The following is a 21,135-nucleotide window of genomic DNA, read 5'->3' as shown; positions in this document are numbered from 1 at the left end:
ATCAACTCCACTGGATATAATTAAACAGACAAAGTTTTGTCATGTTACAGCACAAGGGCTCATTGTCCTGGCAGTACACAGGATCTTATCCATGTCTGGAGAGGTTTCAGAGCTGAAGTTCATGTGTTCCACTACCCAAGAATAATAACAATGATCTATAGAATATGGCATTCTCAAGCCATGATTAAAGGTTTCTGCGAAATATTGTTCAAAGCATCGTGTGCAACTGTTCCTCCAGAATGAGCAAAAGATGGCACACTAAGCACAACTCAAAAGGTATAGTCAGGGTACTCATGAACGACTGTGGGTTCACAATCATGAACCACTTTTCACATGACCATGAAATTAATTTATGAAGACCTTTATATAGAAGCCGAGAGCTAATAACTATCTTGTTTTCTTTTAAGGTAGGTGTGACGTACAAAGTAGCCACATAGCATATTATTATGTAGTAAAATACCCATTTAAAGCCTTTGTACTCACAGCTGTTGCACACAGTCTAGCTGTCTTTTAGTGCTTCTACTTGCTGGGCTATTATGCAGTAGCACACATTTACGCACGCTGGCAGTTCCCACAGACACATTACAGTGAAAGCAAATACCGTTTTTGCAGATCATTTATAGAAGCCATCACACAACACACAATGCAGACGGTCAGAACACTTCACAATTCAACTTGTGAAACATCCTCATTTTAATCCAGATCATCTTCGAGTAGAGCCCACTTTGGTGTCCCTGTATAGAATTGTCCTTCACATGTAGAATGCACTTGGTATACTGGTAAAGGGAGCACATGGTGGTGGCTCATGTCATTACATTCATTAAATATGCATGCACACATAAAGCATCCTCTGATATAACACACTTACTCAGGAGCACAAACATGCACACATGTTTGTTAACAACAAAACAAATTTGAAGGTTTGTAAACAAAAATGAGTACTTAGGCAGAATGCAGGACTGTAAAAGAAGTCACACTGCATGCTTAAATTTTGATCACCAACAAAGTCATTTCAGTCAACTCCCAAATATGAATACTGCTGAAAGCTTACAGATGTTTATACAGAAGGTGCTAAGAAACATTCAGTTGCCATGCCAGTTTTCTGACCTCTAAGTTAGTAGTTCTTCAGTGAACTGGACAAGAATGTATCACAAGAAAGATCTCAACTAATCATTTACATTATATACCAATCCATCTAACCCTGGTCACAACTGGCTGTGACTGATTTACCACAAAGCTATTTCCTAAAATGAATGAAGAACTTATCGAATACACCCTGCACTGAGAGGCAAATACAAAACGGCCATACTGAGCCAAATTCAGTTTAATGTTAAGTACTTTGGTTCATTAATCAATTGTCAGAGGAATAAATCAAATGGAATTGCACATTACTACTTGAAGTCTACTTCAAGTATATTTCAAGTAATTCAGAAACATGCACCACCTCATGGAATCCACAGTAGTGCTGCTATCTTGGTGAAAAAGGCCACTAAAATGAAAATAGAGTTGATATAAGACCTAAATGATATTGGCAAGATACCAAGAACCGCCATGAGCTGAAAATGAACAACAGGACTTCACAAGAAAAGACCCACATGAATATAAAACAAAGCATCCATAACACCAGGGGAAACACCAGGGAAAGGTGTTCTGTGGGGGAGAGGCAGATGTGTGACACAGGCAGCGTGGATATCTAGCATCCCATCATAGGCCCTCGTCCGGTGGGTCACTGAGAGGGTCCGCAATGCTGCTGTCAGTGTCCGAAGCAAGTGTCTGCTCTGTGGACACGGAAGACATATCATAGATGGAGGAGGACTGTAAGATGCCTGTGACACTGCTCACAGCTGAGTCTTTCAGACACACACACACACACACAAAATACAAAGGACGAGACATAGAAAAATATTCTTTTGTTATTGGATAATGTCACCGACTGCAGACACAAGATACCAATGGTGTGTGGCGAGCCCAGAGAAATGGATCATAGATACCCAATGACTCCTCCCTCTGCATTCCCATGTTTAGTTCACTTCTGTCCTCCCAGTCCACAATCTCTTCAAATATCAACACTATGGAAAAAACAAATCTCAATATACATGTAGCATATTCAGAGTAGTCCTTTCATTGTACAGATGAATTGTATTTGATTTGCTTGAGGAGGAATCACCTTTCCACTGCTCAATGCTGTGCTCTCGTTCATCCAGCTGCTTATCTGAGATTTGTGGAGGTGGCTGTGGAGCAGAAAAAACACAGACAAGTAAAAACATCAAAACAAGGCACGAGAAGGCATGAACCCCATGGTGTATACTCAATGGAATAGTCTACTCACAGCATTTACTTCTGCTGGGTCATACCACAACTGAATATAGGGGTGATTTAAGGCTTCCTGCACAGATATTCTTCCCTCAGGGTCAATAACAAGCATCTTGGAGAGAAGATCTCGTGCTTGGCTGGCTGTCATGGCAACAATAAAACTGTAAGAGATGGTTTTGCTACCAAGGCAGTCTTGGAGGTCAATGGAGACTATTGGAGGACTGTATCTGAACGATTTGCTCTTTGCCACAACCTCAGAAGTTCTGATAAAAGGATGCTCTGTTATTTATAAATATAAAACGGTCATGAAAAAACATATCTATGTGAATTAAAGGTAAAAAAAAAACTAAACAAGGAAAAGTAACTTTCATTTAATTTGAAATACACAGAAATGTAGAGAAGTAAAAAGGGACAGGAGCAGGAGGCTTACTTCTTAGCTTATCTTGTTCAGATTCACTGGGGAAGGCCCAGTCTGGTAGGACCTCAGCAAAATTGATCCCTGGGAACTGGGGCTTACTCATGACATAATTCCTGACAGTTTCCATGAGTTGACTCATAAACTCCAAGCATGGTGTACCAAGGACTTCAATAATTTTGTTCCACTGGTCAATGTCTAATCATTGTAGTTAAGAGCTTGTTGTATTAAGATGGTGAAGAGACATGATTCACGTAGCTGTCTCAAAATGAAGCAAAAATGAATTATACAAAATCACATAATTTGTTTCTCTTTCAAAACTTTGAATGATTTGAATCATCCTAGAGGAGAGACAATATGCATACACATTCTCCCATGTTACTGATGATGAGGGTTGTTGTGCAACACTCATATAAAGGAGGCCGTCTCCCACTGGTGGCTGAACAGGCAACATGTTCATAGTGCAGAAAGTGAAAGGAAATGGGCAAATGAAACAAATGAAACATGGTACACAATGGAAAAGGATACATACATTATGAAATGGTATGCAGATGCTAAACACAATGGAAAAGGATACATACATTATGAAATGGTATGCAGATGCTAAACACAATGGAAAAGGATACATACATTATGAAATGGTATGCAGATGCTAAACACAATGGAAAAGGATACATACATTATGAAATGGTATGCAGATGCTAAACACAATGGAAAAGGATACATACATTATGAAATGGTATGCAGATGCTAAACACAATGGAAAAGGATACATACATTATGAAATGGTATGCAGATGCTAAACACAATGGAAAAGGATACATACATATTATGAAATGGTATGCAGATGCTAAACAGAAAACAGAATCCACAGAAATAAACACAATCTGTAGAAAGGGTAAACAAAAACAAGTGATTATAAGGACATGTATTTTTTTATATATTTTCTTTAATATTTTCAGTATTTTTATCATGATTAAAATGCATGCAAATATAATAAATGAGTCATGTAAGAACACACAAAAGTCAATAACCTGACATGACATAGCGCAAACAAGTGCCATATTCAAACCTTCATTAAACATACTGTATTTTAACCATGCCAAGTAAGTACTGGTTAAAGAAAAACACTGCTAAGAAGGATACAGTCTTTCCCAGGAAACAAGATCCGGTGCAGAATCATTTCAGCCATTATGCAGCCTACAGACCATAGGTCCACTACAAAGAAGCAGCATCACGGTTACATGGCAGAGGTGGACAGAACTATACTTATGAGTAAATACTCCTGGCTATGGAGAGCTGAGCAAATACAAGGATTAAAAAACAGCAATTTAATGAGTCTGCTTAAGTGCTAGGGTTTAAAAACCAGATGACCTGGGACAAAATATCAATTCACTGATCATGAACAAGGGAAAACTATTTACAGTCATTATTCAAATTAATATTTCTACAATGTGCCCCTTTACTAAAACCCACATGGCTTAATAGTGTATACTGTGTTGTCGTTAAGTAGCATGCTTTATAAATAGCCAGTAGCCTATGAAAAAAACTAGTGGTCAGAGATTAGTTCAGATAAGTATGTTTGGTTGCTCAGAGAATAACTTTCCTTCAGTCAACGTCTCTAGTTTTACTTCAGAGAACAGAGGTTATATTCATACTGTCACAAGTTTGGTGAGAACTAGTTTATGGTAGTATTTTAAAGTATATATTTTTGGGCTTTTTGCATATATATATATGTGACCCTGCATAGCAAAACCAGTCATCTTGCGCACGGTGCTATTTATACGGACACACAGAACTTCCTCTCCCCTTACTTCCCCCGAAATACCTTAATTATATTCTATAGTGACACCTTATGACCGTCCCAGGTATTAACTAGTGGGCAGAAAAAGACTCATTGCACGGTTGAAACTGCATAGTCAGTCATCCGCTTCAAAGTCACGCTACCGTAAGGCTAATCATAGCTGTGCCCTCACACTATCGCACGTGACCATTTACAAGGTGATTTTCTCCTCTTCTGGTGTATCGTTACAGGAGAACCATGGCAACTTTGGATGCGGTTATCTTAGCGATACTTTTTGCAATACCCTCGATATACATATCGTTGGGAAGCTTAGTTTATGTGAGTGTGAGTACAATAACTTAATTTTGTAAATTTTACCAAAACGACTGGTTTCGCCTTGCAGGGTCACATATATGGATAGTGCATTGGAGAGACAGGAAGCGAGTAGGAGAGAGATTGGGTGAGATCGGGACATGACCGCAGGCTGGAATGGACCCTGATGGCACTGATACCCATATGTGATACGGTGCTGCCACTTGCGCCACAGCTCCCTCTAGTTTATTAGCCCATCTAGATCTTCTAATCTGGAGATCTAATCTGGAACACTATAGTTCATAACCGTTGGAAAAATGCAGAAATGTATTTATCGCAAAGGTAGTAATTGTTTCCTGACTGTTGATGCTGTTTATTGTTAGTTTGTAAAGTTTAGGTGAAGTAGGAAGTAACGTTAGGAATCTCTGATTAATGTCATTGGTAAGGCTGGACCAATGATTTCAAAGTTAGTGCCCGTCATGTTGCAAACGTGTTGCAAACATTTCCCAATCGAGAGTCACTAGACTCTATTCACTTCGTGAATGAGTTCGGATTTTTCCAGGCTACTAGTTTATGGCAGTTTGATTGAAATTATGTAACAATGAGTTTGTTTCAGACATTTTATTTATTTATGTGTATTATTTAAAGCAACACCAAAGAACTTTCCCTCTGTCGCACGCATGCTATTTGTTTATCCAGCACCGGCTTTGCAAATAACGATGTCCATAGACAAGGTAGAATATGTTGCACGATATATGAAAGTACGATGTATTGCGACATCAGATGCAAGTCAAATTTGTAGTTTCTTATGTCTCATTCCATCGAACTACAGATCTGCTACCCGATCTGGCAAACTTACATAGTGCGGTTATAGCCGATAGAGGGCTGTGAAGCAAATGCAGAAGTGCAGTTCACCCTGTTACAAGTTGATGAACCACTGAAACGATTTTGGAAACATTATTTTAAGGTACAAAAAGCTCTTTGGTGTTGCTTTAAGGTAATAAATGACTAGAGTAACATATGTTATAACTTCATTATAGAAGACATATTTGTCCCTTACCGTTCTCCTTGTATTTCATCCCTAAAATGACTTCTGGTGCTCTATAATATCTGGTCACCACGTATGGAGTCATCATGAAATTAGTGCAGGCAGTCCGTGCAAGGCCAAAATCTAAAATCTTCAGTGTGCAATCCGTTTGGACCACAATGTTGCTGGGCTTCAAGTCCTGCAGTACAGAAATACTATTTTCTATACTCAGAGCATTCTTTCAATGTTACACATACACACACATATATATGTGAGAGAGAGAGAGAGAGAGAGAAAGAGATAGAGAAAGATAGATAGATCTTGGTCATCCAAAAATCACCCTGTGAATAATTCCAGCTGAGTGGAGGTGATGAATTCCACACAGCATCTGGTAGAGCAGGTAGGACAACCTCTCATGGTCCAGATCCATGTGGATGACCTGGCACAGATTGGCATCCATCAGCTCCATCACCAGGTACCTGGGGAGCACGTCACAACAGCAGGATAATGATGTCTTTATTTAGTGACAATTCACACTCATTAAAGACTGGGACTGAAAGCAAACAGACACTTACAAGTCCCGAAAATCCTCCAAAGATTTCTGAGGTGTGAAGACGTTGATGAGTCTGATAATCTGCACACAGAGACAGTTTGTGTCAAATGAGCCGTGACAATACACATGACGCCCAGTCAGCTGGTGCAGAATTATGTTTCCCATATTGTCCTATCCATAAAAGTGACAGAACAAATTCCCTATACCATACAGATTTAGAATCCCAAATCTGACTCACACTGAGAAACTCAAAACAGTGCTAACGTAGTGATGGTCAAAACAGTGCTAAAGTAGTGATGGTCAAATCAGTGCTAACGTAGTGATGGTCAAAACAGTGCTAAAGTAGTGATGGTCAAAACAGTGTAAAGTAGTGATGGTCAAAACAGTGTAAAGTAGTGATGGTCAAAACAGTGCTAAAGTAGTGATGCTCAAATGTGTTTGATGTTCAGTAAAATGCTCCATACATTTTTGTGGTTGACACACTTGAGCAGGACGAGCTCCCGGTAGGCTCGTTTGGCGTGGGTTTGGTTCTGGAAAGGACGACTCAGTTTCTTCACTGCAACTGGGATCTCTAGAACTGTGTCCATAGCAGAGCTTTGAACAAAGGAACAAATAAAACAAACACAATGTAGATAACATGTTTTCCTTACATTTAAAAATGTGGGCAAATGCTTGTGCTCAATAAATACTGTTGCACTGATGTTGTAAGTCTGCTGAGAGCAATACCCAGGGAAAAGTCTAATATGAGATGCTAGAGGCATTATGCTAGGGTCGTGATGGTCTAGCTGTTAGATATTTGGACTTCCAAATGTAAGGCCAGACAGTTATGGGTTGAATAGGAGCTGCCACTGCTCTGCCCCTGAGCAAGGCCCCTAACCCTGAATTGCTCCCTGTAATTAGCTCTCTGTAAGTCACTCTGGATAAGAGCATCAGCTAAATGGCTGCATACAAATAACAAATAAAGAATAAAGAACACTCACTATGAATAATGAACTTCTGTAGAAACTATGTCATGGTGCTGAGGGCACACTTTTTAGCAGTGGCTTACCATACAATTCCCTGTGCCCCAGAGCCAATGGCGCGGAGTTGTTGGTAGCGCTTGAGTATAGTGAATGTTGAGTCCCCCACTTGGACGTTGTAAAACTGCTCCCTCTCGTCTGTCATCCTGCCACAGCGTTGACACGGAAAGTCAGGCTGGCCAGACTAAAGGACACATACGTCAGTAAAACATAGTTTAAACCTTTCCAAGTCCTTGTTAAATAAAACTGAGCCTGATTTTGTAATACTCAGGTCATTTACAGTAACAGGGGCTATATGTCTTCAGATCTGCAATATAATATTCTCGGAAGCCCTCTGGCTTGGGTTAACACTGCAACAAATCATTTGTTCTTATTTTTTTCACCAAATGCTTGATGAGTCCTGGGGCACTGAAATACCGGGGTATATGACACTTGGTGGGCAAGTAGCACACACACAGTCAGACACATGCATACATGTATTAACACACATATACATACAAACTGGTAGACACACACACACACACACACAGATTGTAAAAATCAAGGCGTATAGCACAGAGCCTAATATGACTGCTGCAAAATGGCAGATGTACTTGTAGAATGTGGATACAGGCAAATATTTGGCCAAAATATACTTAAAAAGTATACTAAAAATGAAAAGACTCACTCTAATCAGTCATTTTGCACTTTGTTCCAAATCCACAGGGTTATATAAGATCAGTGGGCATGCATTACACACTTTTAATAGTCCAGTAATACTGAGAATATTTACAGGTCTTAGTTTCGGGATCCACAAATAATGTACACAAAGTCTGAGCAATATTTGAGATGGTGCTCAACCATTTTCCTGGATTCTGTCTGATTTGACACAGAATGATCCCATAGTGAAGCACTGCTGTACACACACACACACATGCACACAGGTGCACGCACACACCCACACACACACACACACAATGCAAATGGTTTGGAAAACATATTTTTGTACAAAATGTTAACATTTTAGTTACATTTTTTGTATCTGCTGCTTAAAGGGGCTGTAGGAGGGGGAAGCCATTTATTTTCTTCAGATAGTAGCCTAGGCTACACACAGCCCTGCGTGTCATTCATATGATGGACCTCTATTCACTACATATAGTTCACTAGGTCTTTGAAATGTCTCTTCACCAAATAAGAGAGATTAAAGTTAACAAATAGATGGATGCTTTGTTTTCCCCACAAATATAAGGACAGGATTGCAATGGGATGTAAGATCAGAAATAACATTTCTGAACAATTATTTCAGAATTTCAAACACATGAATTCATCAGTTCAGTTTCCCATCTACATTTCATATTTCTGTTATAGGCTACTCCATATGAGAGAGAAATAAATACAGCACAATGACTCATGAGTGTGGGCAGTCATGTGTGTGAGTGTGTGTGTGTGAGGGGGGCACTGAGCACACCTACTGTACAAGTTTGAGGTTTGCGAAACAGTGCTGAATTCATTATTTTGTTGATGACTAAGAGCATTGCACTTCAACAAAGTCTAGTAGGTGACAATATTATTTACGATCAAGAGATAGCCACCCTTCCAGTAGGCTATGATGTTATTTTGGTTCCTTAGGATGGAAATAATTTTCAAGAAGTCATTTGGTCTGTCCATCCCTCTACGAGATTAGCTGTAGCCTACCTCTCAAAAATGAACACCAAAGACAACCGTAGCCTACTTAGGCCTATATAAAATCATTTAGGTTAGGCTAAGCTACTTCATCACTATAATGCCAGTGTTTCACTAACATATTTTAGTGATTTAGTCGACAGCTTTTTCGCTGTCCACTTACAAAACCCAGGCTAGCTAGGCTATAAGTGCATTTTGTGCATATGCAATTCGTCCGTATCTCAACGGATTTTCAGGCATTTATTACGTTTAACTGACCCTTAAACTCACGGAATAATGCCAGAGCCGTATTACAGTGTACTTTTCAGCAGCAGCTAAGAACCGGCGTTTGTAGCCTATGCGTGCACAGGCAATCAAACCGGGCTCCACCTACCTTGTCTGGTGTTTTCTGCTTTATCGTGTCTTTATCAGTTGAGCAACACTAACACTCGCATAACCTTTCTTCGACACAACAAAAATCTTTACAAGCCACACTATGGCCTTAATACTTAAACCTTGTACCGCGGCGACACATTAGTAGCCTAACGTGTGTGATGATGGTAGGAGGGTGGTTGTTACAACACGTGTTACACGTCATCACGCCCTTACCGGGAAGCTGGAGGCATGACACTTCATAAACCGGGGCATCCTTCGTGACGAGCCTACAAGAGGAACATCTGGTTTGGGCTCATGCAATTTGTATTCCCAGGGAATTTCTTTCATAGGGACCCAGATAGCAAACTCATTATGGCCCAAATGTGGCCCAAAACTGGCTTGCCATTTTGGCAAAGTTTCCAGCAAACACGCATCGTTCGGGAACGTTCCCTAAAGGTTCCCTGAAGGTCACACAAAATAAACCTCTACAGGTATTGGGCCCTATTTTGACGATCAGAAACATAGCGCTTAGCGTATAGCCTATCACGATGCAAAGTTTATTCTTACACTGGAATTTTTCGCCATGCCCATCTCTTTTATTACACCATAAGCGTAACAGGTGTGGTCTGGCGGTTATCTAAAAATCCATCCAGAAAGCATTACGCCACTGCAAGAAAAAACATAGCGAAAGGTGCTTATGAAGCACAGCTGGAGACATAGACCTATGACAAGATGTAAGCAGCAACTCCTCTGCAGGATAAATGCTTGTTATTATTCAGTCATTCGAACATTATTGGGGAAGTGTTGCTTTTTTCAGGCTATGTTTTTGGCAAAGTGAACAGGCTTTTTGAACAGGCAGGATTGACTTTGTTCAGAGTAAGCCAAAAACATAGCCTCTTCAATTGTTATTGTATATTTTTTGTAAATTTGTATTGTTATACTGTATTCTTCACAGTATTGTTTATATAATAGGCAATTCCATGCAAAGATATAATCCTTACCATGGGAAACAACAATATAGAACTATTGTTAAAATGTTCATTTAGGTCTACATTTTATTGTTTGTTACTGATCTGATTTAATTTGATGGAAAATTACACTCTTTGTACATCACAAATGGTGTGCAACCATACAGAAACAACATTTTTCACATGGCAATATTCTAGGTTGGGTAGTAACTGATTACAAGTAATCTGGATTACAAAAAACAAGTAACTATAATCAGACTAGATTACATAAAAAAAATATAATCAGATTATAGTTACATTGGACACATTTTGTTTAATGTGTTAGACACATTTTGTTTATGTGTTTCAATACATACAGGGATGGGCAAGGATACATCAGGACGTAGCCTATTTTGAAATAAAATACCAAATACCCTCCTTTTAAATGCATCAAAATAAACTACAAAATACTGTAGCCATAACGTATCAAAATAAAATACTGTATTTTTGTATTTTGAAAATACTCAAAATACTCTTTTCAATGGGACATGGAACACTTTCCAAATCAGCTTTTTTATCCCAAACAAAATAAAACTCGAATAAGACTACATATGGAATATCACACACCAGGAATCCCAAAACGGTTCAAAAGTTCTATACAGGCAAATTGATGAGCAGGGATGGATTACTGAACGGGCCTAATGGACCCAGGCCCAGGGGCCCAAGTATTCAGGGATCCCTGAAGCCCAATCGGAATAGAGCCCCTCAGTCAAATAACATAGGTTATGTTATGTGACATGTCTTAATAGGGCCCCTCAATCATATAACATAGGTTATATTATTCACCCTGATATCTAAACGCTATATGTCCAAACTAACTGATGACCTCAAAAACTACCAGACACTCCTGACCTCCTTCTCAGCCAGCATCACTGCTGCTAAGACGGCTTTCTACAATGACAAAATCAACAGCGCTACAGACACTCGAAAACTTTTCTCAACCTTCAAATCGCTACTCAACCCTCAGCAGCTGCCTCCTCCTCCATCCAGCCTTACTGCAGATACCCTCGCCTCATTTTTTACAAACAAAGTGGCGGCAATCAGCAGTCAATTCTCTACATGCCCACTCAACGCATCTGACTCAGATACCGCACTCCTACAACCTCTAGGGACTGCTGGAACATCTTTTTCAGCATTCACGCCTCTCTCCGAGAGTGAAGTATCTAGACTCCTGACATGCAGCCGTCCTACCACATGCTCGCTGGACCCTATACCTACGAGCCTACTTCAGTCCATCAGCCCGACCATCGCTCCAGCTATCACACATGTGATCAATGCCTCGCTAACCTCCGGCACATTTCCAACAGCGTTCAAAATGGCCCGCGTAACACCGCTACTTAAGAAAGCTTCTCTCAACCCTGCTCAAGTCGAGAACTACCGCCCTGTCTCACTCCTGCCCTTCCTATCCAAAGGCATTGAACGAGCAGTCTCCAAACAGGTCTCTGACTTCCTTTCACAGAACAACCTTCTGGATCCAAGTCAGTCTGGGTTCAAAAGCGGCCACTCTACCGAAACGGCTCTGTTGTCTGTAACAGAAGCCTTAAAAGAAGCCAGGGCGACCGCTCGGTCATCAGTACTCATTCTGCTTGACTTATCGGCTGCCTTTGACACGGTTAATCACCGCATCCATCTCTCTATACTCGCTAACATGGGAATCTCCGGTTCTGCTCTCTCCTGGTTTGAATCCTACCTCACAGGACGCTCGTTTAACGTATCATGGCTTGGTCAGCTATCTGCACCTCACCATCTCACCACAGGGGTCCCCCAGGGCTCAGTACTGGGCCCCCTTCTCTTTGCTATCTACACCACCTCCTTGGGACAGATTATCCGTTCGCATGGCTTCTCATACCACTGCTATGCAGACGACACACAGCTCTATCTGTCCTTTCCACCTGATGACCCCTTGGTTTCAGCACGGATCTCGGATTGCCTCTCAGACATAGCTACATGGATGAAGGCACACCACCTCCAGCTGAACCTCTCAAAGACTGAACTGCTGGTCCTCCCAGCTAAACCTACCATACATCACGACATCAACATCAAATTTGAATCCCTGTCTGTTTTACCTACCAGGACTGCAAAAAATCTAGGAGTTGTTCTCGACAACCAACTAAACTTCTGAGATCATGTTGCCTCAGTCGCCCGGTCATGCCGTTTCGCACTCTACAACATACGGAAAATCAGGACTTACTTGACTCAAGATGCTACCCAACTTCTGGTTCAGGCAATAGTCATCTCACGACTCGACTACTGCAATGCCCTCCTGACAGGTCTCCCAGCCTGCGCAGTGAAACCACTTCAGATGATCCAGAACGCGGCGGCGCGCCTGGTCTACAACCAACCCAAAAGGGCACATGTTACCCCGCTGCTCATCCAGCTACACTGGCTACCTATGGCGGCCCGCATCAAATTCAAGGCTCTAACGCAGGGGTCTCAAACTCAAATGAGCTGGGGGCCAATTCTGCCAACGTCATCTGATTGGAGGGCCGGCTGAAAATGCAATGTTCTTTTTTTCAAATACCCCACAAAACTGCAAACAGAAAGTGCAAGTGTTTTTATCTAGTTTTAGACACCTGTGCTAGCAACCTTAGCTTATAAATAAAATAATGATAAAATAAATATTAATACAAATTATAAAATAAATGAAAAACATAAAAAACAGGTATGTGTGTGTGTTTCACACCAAATAAAAATATTTCCTCTCATAACTTTTTTAAATCTGGCAAACTAGGCATCAGGGTTAAGAAAGCAACACCATTGGATTTTTATATCAAAATCTAAAAGGCCATGGCTTGAAAGTGGTCAGAGATAAAGTTATACTGTAAATGTAAAAATCTTTGAGTAAAACAAAAGTTTATGAAGGGGGTAAATTTACCCATCTAATTTGTCATGGATGGCAAGCACCTCAAATTATGCACCTTTCAGTAAATACTGGATGAACATATTTAAGCAGGTTTACTTTCCTTTTTTCATATTACTCACATAACAAATTAACAGAAAAACACCTAAGATGTATACCAACACCTAAGATGTTGTGGTTTAGTAATAGATTACTACAATATAGGCCTACAATAAAGTATTCTGGTCAAACAGTTCCTATCGCGGGTAATCTGCAGTAACCAGAAGTTCGCATCATATTGCGGGTGACTTTGTAGTTCTTTAGAGCCCTATTTCTACTAGCCCTGATGTCTGTACCACATCCATTACGGACACTATCATCACGATTACCACTGCAACCTCCAAGCTATGTTGGGCAGAGGGTCGAAACAAGCATGGTATGCTTAGTGGACACCGTTGTATACACGCACCTCCATTCACAGACGCTGTCATAGACGATCGATCATAATCTCCAAAAGGATATTCTCCTTCAGAATTAGAATAGGTGAATAACATAGCTTACCTAAGACTTCATCACACGTGAACGTTTTTCAACATTTGGTGTAGGCCTGGCTATTTCTGCTTAATTTCTGCTTCAATTTCTGCAACACTATGGCCTGCATCGCTTCCGCGTCATTACACTCTTAAAAATGCTGGGTTGGAAACAACCCAAATTGGGTTATTCCTAGCCCAGGTACCTGGGTCACTATTGGACCGACCTCATGTTGGGTTAAAATAACATAATCCATTGGGTTGGTGACTTTAACTCTAAATTGGGTTACTTTTATCAAACCAACTATGGGTCATTCTTACTAACATGATGGGTCAAAATAACCCAGAAAAATGGATATGACCTACCAGTCCATTACTGGTTCATATTTACCTCTCTGTTGGGTTATATATTTGACCCACTATTGGGTGTTCTGTTTTTTTGCTTATGGATTTCCAAAAACATATTTCTTTACTTTATTTTACTTATGTACATCAAGGTGAAATAGGGCTGAAAAAATCAGCTGAAATAGACATAGGAGAATACATTATATTATTTTTTATATTTTTTATTGATTGCCACAAATGGGCTACAGTACAAAAGTAAAAAACACTGTTTCATTTCATTCAAACACTGTTTCATTTCATTTTGAACAACAATTTTACTAAAATCTAAAAAACATTTTACAAAAAACTAAAAAAAAAAAAAAAACGATTAACTAGCAATGCTCATAATACAGTAGTGTAGTGACAACAGTAGAGAGAACTTGTCCAAAATACCTGTGCATCCTGCAGGAGCTGATCTGGGAAATCTTTGACCTGTGGAAAACAGAAAAAATATAGGTGTTAACAAAAATACAATGGATGAAATGTGTCTTGTCCGAAACAGGCAGCCAGCTACTCTAGTGACTACCCTCTCTCAGCCTCTAGCCTACCATAACACAGAGTAAAAAGTATAGACACATGAAACACATCATACACTAAAATATGTCTTACTTTGAGGGATCCTGTGTGGAAGGTCTGGACGGGACAGATGGGACACTTGAAACACAAAGATTAAAAAGGTTAAAACAAAGATTAATGATTCTTTTAGGTAATCAGTGTCAGATCATATCGGATTCAGTCAGAATGTCGTATGAATGAGGGCAGCCTTTTTGGACTCTGCACAGCCTAGCCTATGAGAGAGAGAGAGAGAGAGAGAGAGACTTTTCTTCCTACCCAAAATTAAAACTGAAACAGGCAGCCAGCTACTCTAGTGACTACCAAGTGGAATCTCTATCAGCCTAGTAGTAGAAACATTGTCTTTAATATAAAGATACCTGCTAGCTAGCCACCATGCTCTCGGGTCAAACTAACTTGACTGTATGTAGTTTTAGACTAAGACAGCTAGTTTGATTGCAGGAGAACAGACTAGACTGTACAGGTAATGTAACCGAAATGAGTGTCTGTGAGTGACACAGCTTTAATTGCTTACAAAGTTGCTTTACAGACTCTGTTCTGTGTCTGCGTGTTAATTAACTTACATTCAGGAGAGCTCATCACTGGGTGTCTCTTGTTGCCCATCATCTTGTGCCACTAGGAAATACAGAAAAAGGGCCCGTTACACAAATAACAGCATCACCCAGGTCCAACTAACAGAGCTAAACGAGTGACCCCACACCTGTGGTTCTCAAACTTTTTCTGTAATTTTTGTCATTCTCCATTTTGAATAGGACTGTGCTGTGTATTTTGTGTGTGTGTGCCTGTGTCAGTGTGTTCTCCATCTGCATGCTAAATAGCTTACGTTCAGGAGAGCCCAGCCCTTCATATTTGGCTTCCTTCTGCCAATTAACAGTTGTCACTATGAAATGATAACATACATTACATGTAAAATATCTTACTATCGTTAGTCTTCTGAAGGAGCTCTGGAAGAGGGTGGTGTGGAGGTCGCTGTAACAGTCCTTCGTCATTATCCGGTGTCATTAGAAAATAAAGAAAAACTAAATTATTGGAGTGAACAGTACGTCAAGTTTATCACAATTAGATAAACTAAAGTCAGTGGGCTGAGTAATTGCCACACATGCAACTCATCTTAACCCAGGTCAATATAAGAGGCTAACATTCACATACAGTATGTTAACAATAGGCTATTTACCAGGCCCTGTTTTGTTACAAGTATGTCTAGGTGGGCCATGGGATAGAAAATGTTGAGAACTCCTGGTTTAGGCTAAATAATTGTGATTTCAATTTTGACCTAAATTATGGTTATTATTCCATTATTGAGCAGCACAGCAACGAAAACGGCAACAGCACAGCTGAGCTGTACAATACATCCAGTAAAAAACAATTGCTGCTGTTGGGAGTAACTGTACATGGCTATGAAACAGACACACATAGTAAATGTAGGGAACAAACAGGGATATATTTGATTAAATAAGGGATTGATGAAGCAGTGGATTTCAGTATGTAAGGCAATGTTTGAATAGTAGGCTAGTTAGATATATCTGCTCATATATTGTGTTCCTGATGACAAACTTCACATGACTGAAACCAAAGTGAACTTCAGCTAAGAACCAAATTATAGATGCTAGGGTGATGATGGTCAAGGTTTTACTGTGTACCTGTGTTGCAGCTGTAAACTGGGCAGGATCTGGAATATGAGTGGGGCTGAACATTGCCTGTGGAACAGATAATCATGTACGGAGCATTAGTTTATAGACAATTTGAGGACCTTGTTATCAATACATTATATGACAAATATGTAGATTGTGATCTAGGCTACTGTGCAATGTGAATGTAGAGGATGTCATAAAAGCAAAATTATGTCCGAAGCGCCACTTCTAAGCTTGCATTGTCGTTTTCAGGTGAAATGGCCTTTTGATGATAGGAGCACTACTACTTTTATACATGATCGCATCAAATCGCTAGCGCTATTTTAAAAACAAACCCTTTCATTTTAGTAAACTATGTGTACACGAACAATGTTCTCAATGCTCGAGTTCATGTGTATAGACACTGATAATACTTCGATCAAAGTTTCAAGTTGTGTTGAGCCTTCTTAGTGTTTTAAAAATACAGATTTTGACACGATCATGTATCAAAATAGTAGTGCATTCAAAAGGCCACCCCACCCGAAAACGACAACTCATAGAAGCTTAAAAATGGACGTAATTATGGTTTTAAACTAAAGTTTGATTCGGGTACATTCCCAAAAACACCCTAGGCTGCATTTTGGCAGAGTTACGCTTGAAGTTCCGCTTTACTGTTTCTGTTCTGTTTAAATTGAACGTAAATGCCAAATATGTAGTCACCTCTAGTCCCTCAGATTCAAAAGAAGTGCCGAACTTCACCTCTGCTATGACTCCCTGCAATGGCCAGCGAAGTGGCAAGCTAACGTTAACGCTAACTAGCTAGCTTCTACCTACCTAACGTTTGCTGAAAACACATCCCGTTAAAGCACTTTCTAACCACAACAGACGTCATAGAATACAGTATCTGATTAAAAACACTTCTACAATGAGTTTACTTATGTGTTATCCTAAGTTAGCCAGTTGGCCTACAGTATGCAAGTTAGCAGCTAACGTTAGCAGCTAACATAACCAAATAGCTTGAAAAATAGCTTGTGTAGCAACGTTAACGTCACCGTTAAAGTTAACCTTAATATAACGTTACTATCTTCAAAAAGTTAGCCTACACCGGATTAGTCTATGCATTCTACCAAATATCATATCATATATCATCATATAAATTGTGGCATACGGATTTTACACAAGTTCAACATACCTTCGAGCTTTCACTGCCGGCTTGTCGCTTGATGTGGAGGACCAACGGTTGCAATCAAATATTCTAGAACACTGTTCCAGGGGTACAAGACTGTTGTCTTCATGTCTTTGCGATTGTCAATCCAACTGGTAGACTATATTATAATGACCAATGACAGGGTTAAAATTACCCAGGCACTGGGTGCATTACATGATTTTTTGTGCTCTCAGCCACTAACCCAGCACCTGGGTCTTAACAATAACCCAGCATGGGTTATGATAACCCAATAAAAAGTAAAAATGTCATTAACCCAGTGCTTTAGTTAAAATAATAACCCAGCACTTTTAAGAGTGTACAAATGCACGTCTTTGTGTTTCTCGCGTGTAATACAAGTATTTCCTGAAAACTTTGCGCAGCGATTTTGGGTTTGGCTCTGGATGTCTTGCACATAGTGGAGCAGAGTAGGCCTACAAATGAGATTTGTCACCGTACCTGGATCTATCGTCTATTTTAATCAGTATCGTTGTTTGTCGCAATTAATAGCCTCAAGGGCCGAATTACATTATTATTTTGTCATTCGTCGCGGGCCGGAATTGGGCAGGACGCGGGCCGGATTTGGCCCGCGGGCCGGGTGTTTGAGACCCCTGCTCTAACGCTTGCCTACAAAGTAGTCTCCGGTTCTGCTCCCACCTACTTGAATGCCCTCATACAGACATACGCTACCTCCAGACCGCTGCGCTCCTCAGACGAACGACGTCTAGCTCTACCACCGGTACGCTCAAGCCAATCCAAACTTTTCTCATCTGTTGTTCCTCACTGGTGGAACACACTGCCAGCTCCTACAAGGGCAGAGACATCCTTCTCCATTTTCAGAAAACTCCTGAAGACCCAACTCTTTAGAGAACATCTCCTCTCATAGCAACACTTCTTACTGATCCTAGCACTCACCAGTCGTCTCAAACTGACAAGTAACTGTTAAAAACAGCACTCACTGATGCACTTATTCTTACTGTATTCTAATGTTTTTAAATTGTCCTAAAATTGTTGAGAACTGCTCTAAAACTTAAACTGTTTACTATGTTGTTAGTCGCTTTGGCTAAAAAGCGTCAGCCAAATGTAATGTAATGTAATGTAATGTATATGTGATAATCATGCTTTGTAATTGCCATCTTGACAAGATGCCTTAAATATGTTGATGGTTATATTATCATTATCGTATTAATTAACCAATTAATCCAATTAATTAATTCTCAATCTGTCATTTATTTGCAAAAAACTTGTCAGAAGTCATAATTTAAGGGGTTATTGTCTTTTAGCACACCCAACTGCGACCCACCTAGAGAATAAAATGGATGCCTATTTTTTCTCCTTCATGTGAGTGGTTCTGTGCAGAAATACAAGACCAGTTGATAGTCATAATTTGTGTTTAAAAGGGGAAGTATGTCTGCCATAACGTAGCAGAACTTGGGTGACCACCAACCAGACTCTGAAAAGGAGTACAAGTTATCTATAAAGTGAGGACAAACTGGCCAAAATGAGGACACCCCCCAATGTCTGCTCAAACAGTAGGTCTATTCCAGTTGAGTACCTGTAGCTAGTTGGTACATATCGGTGTAGTGTGTATACTGTATATACAATGCTATATATTGGGCAGCCGTGGTCTACTGGTTAGCGCTTCGGACTTGTAACCAGAGGGTTGCCGGCAAAGATTCTAGAACAGAGCTCTGTTCTAGAATCTTTGGTTGCCGGTTCGAACCCCGACCAGTGGGCGCGGCTCAAGTGCCCTTGAGCGAACCCCTCACTGCTCCCCGAGTGTGTGTGTTACTGTGTGCTGAGTATGTTTCACTAATTCACGGATTGGGATAAATGCAGAGACCAAATTTCCCTCACAGAATCAAAAAAGTATATACTTACTGTGTGAACTTCCTTCCCAACACCTTAAGGCGGGGGATCACATTAGCCAGCGGCAGGTTTCCTATTGTTCTCTATGGTTCGGCAACGCTTGCGTAATGCTAGCGTTGAACAAGTTGAGCGTTGAACTTGGGTTCAACTTTCAAAGCGCAACGCGAGCGTATTCAGTTGACAAACCGTTTGTGTTGCTTAGGAACGAGATAAAACTTATTATTGTCTGAGCGTCGGGGCGAGTGCAGGGCTGAGCCGTGCAAATCAGCACAAGGCATTGGTGTCATGACCCAGATCAGCAGTGAGCTTTAGACATTAACACGCAATTTGTGTTGAAAAGAGGAAGCGGGGGCTACTGTACATGTGTACCATAAAGTAGCAGAAATAGCATTCCCACAACACAAATCTTTGGGCCATTCACTCAACCCAGCACAAGTGCAAGTGCCGCTTGCTATCTGTAAGCCCTGTCTTTTTTATTCAATGTATTTTGTAAGCTCTGTCTTTTTTTTATTCAATGTATTTCATTTTTGAGTTTTTTATTTTGAAGTAATCCAAAAGTATTCAAATTACATTATTTTTGTAATCCAATGGATTATGTTACTGATTACAAAAAATGGTGTGTAGTCAGTCTGTACTCTCTAATGGATTACATTTCCTGTTATTACATTACATTAAGTCCCAAGACCCAATATTATACATATTTAAAAAGGGGGTAAATGGACTCAAGGTTCCAACAAATTCAAATCATTTGACAAATTCCAGATTGACAAGGGAATGGTAGAGCAATGTGTATGCTCAGCTTGCCTTAAGAGCACAGCTCCTTAAATTTGTAAGTCAGCAAGTTCCATGCATGTCACATCCATAACGTTTTTTAGGAAAAGTTTATGCTACACAGTGTTGATGCGACAATGTCCAAAGTGGCTGTGGAAAGCTGATGTATCGATGTAAAGTGTGATGAACAAATTGTGCCCTTTTCTTACTTTTAAAACCTTTAATGGTGCATTATGGATGTGATTAATCATAATGTGAATTTACAGGAGTGGAGACTTTATTTGACCTCAGAGCCGATAAACGTTCTGGTTGCATGCCAGTTTCAACACATTAGGCCTACCTTAGTGTTTCCAATTGACATTTCAGAGATTATTAGGCTGATCAAAACCATAGGAAGGCCTAAGCGTTATCAAAACAAAACATAATATTAAAATACCTCCAGTGATTGACATAGCCTATTTTTGAGTGGCCTAATAACACAAATCTAAGCGATTATCTTCCTGTAATTGTCATACTGTTCACATAAGTTAACTGAGTTAACATAGCAACCTCCTTCTGTTGCAGATGTGTTCAGCCTACTATTCGCGTCTGTTTAACAGTTTAATTTGAAACGTGACGCTCTACTACAAAGGTTTACAACACGATGTGCCAGCATTTGAAGTGTCAGATCCTCTGTAGCTAATACCCCAGACATGAGTAACGCCAGCAATAAACTAGATGTACCGCATAGCGGTACAAAATATCAGTCTCAGTCCTGCACATTCTCTCCACAAAATAAATCAAATCTCCTACTCTTGCAACTCATGTGCATGTAGGCCTAAATGAGTGTGCATGTGTGAGTTTGCTTGTGAGTGTGTTTGTGTATGTTAGGAGGCTAATGGTGTGTGTGTGTGTGTTCTTGCCTGTGTGT

General features: G+C 40.1%; 1 protein-coding gene across 6 annotated transcripts; it reads right to left on the bottom strand.

Moving 5' to 3' along the window:
• Nucleotides 1–598: 598 nt before the first annotated feature.
• On the bottom strand, nucleotides 599–19,573 carry LOC121694094 (mitogen-activated protein kinase 9-like). 6 transcript variants are annotated; one of them, XR_006025666.1, is made up of 13 exons: nucleotides 9,673–9,738; nucleotides 7,452–7,606; nucleotides 6,868–6,997; nucleotides 6,426–6,484; nucleotides 6,191–6,329; nucleotides 5,884–6,049; nucleotides 3,875–3,946; nucleotides 2,744–2,926; nucleotides 2,330–2,454; nucleotides 2,168–2,231; nucleotides 1,992–2,069; nucleotides 1,596–1,850; nucleotides 599–1,489 (listed from the first exon to the last, which is right to left on the bottom strand). XR_006025666.1 is itself a non-coding variant. In XM_042074033.1 (12 exons), exons 2-12 carry the CDS (start codon nucleotides 7,565–7,567, stop codon nucleotides 1,705–1,707), a joined length of 1,278 nt encoding a protein of 425 aa, XP_041929967.1. In that variant the 5' UTR covers nucleotides 7,568–7,606; nucleotides 19,467–19,573; the 3' UTR covers nucleotides 599–1,704. The 6 variants fall into 6 exon arrangements, 4 of the variants coding, with proteins under 4 accessions (XP_041929967.1, XP_041929964.1, XP_041929965.1 ...); XM_042074033.1 differs by lacking the exon at nucleotides 9,673–9,738 and adding an exon at nucleotides 19,467–19,573 and having other exon boundaries at nucleotides 599–1,850; XM_042074030.1 differs by having other exon boundaries at nucleotides 599–1,850.
• Nucleotides 19,574–21,135: the final 1,562 nt, after the last annotated feature.

The sequence above is a fragment of the Alosa sapidissima genome, chromosome 20 (assembly GCF_018492685.1).
Source record: "Alosa sapidissima isolate fAloSap1 chromosome 20, fAloSap1.pri, whole genome shotgun sequence".
NCBI lineage: Eukaryota > Metazoa > Chordata > Actinopteri > Clupeiformes > Clupeidae > Alosa > Alosa sapidissima.
Note: the sequence above shows the minus strand (reverse complement) of the source record. Positions and strands in the feature narration are given on the sequence as shown.

Bases quoted from the DNA above. Each gene is read 5' to 3' on its own strand.
- LOC121694094 (XM_042074030.1), bottom strand. From the start codon at position 9,711: ATGCCCCGGTTTATGAAGTGTCATGCCTCCAGCTTCCCG. The intron at 6,050-6,190 runs GTGATTTTTGGA...TCTGTACTGCAG, and splicing joins CAGCTGGAATTATTCACAGG to GACTTGAAGCCCAGCAACAT. The intron at 2,455-2,743 runs GTAAGCCTCCTG...TTGCCATGACAG, and splicing joins TGAACAAGATAAGCTAAGAA to CCAGCCAAGCACGAGATCTT.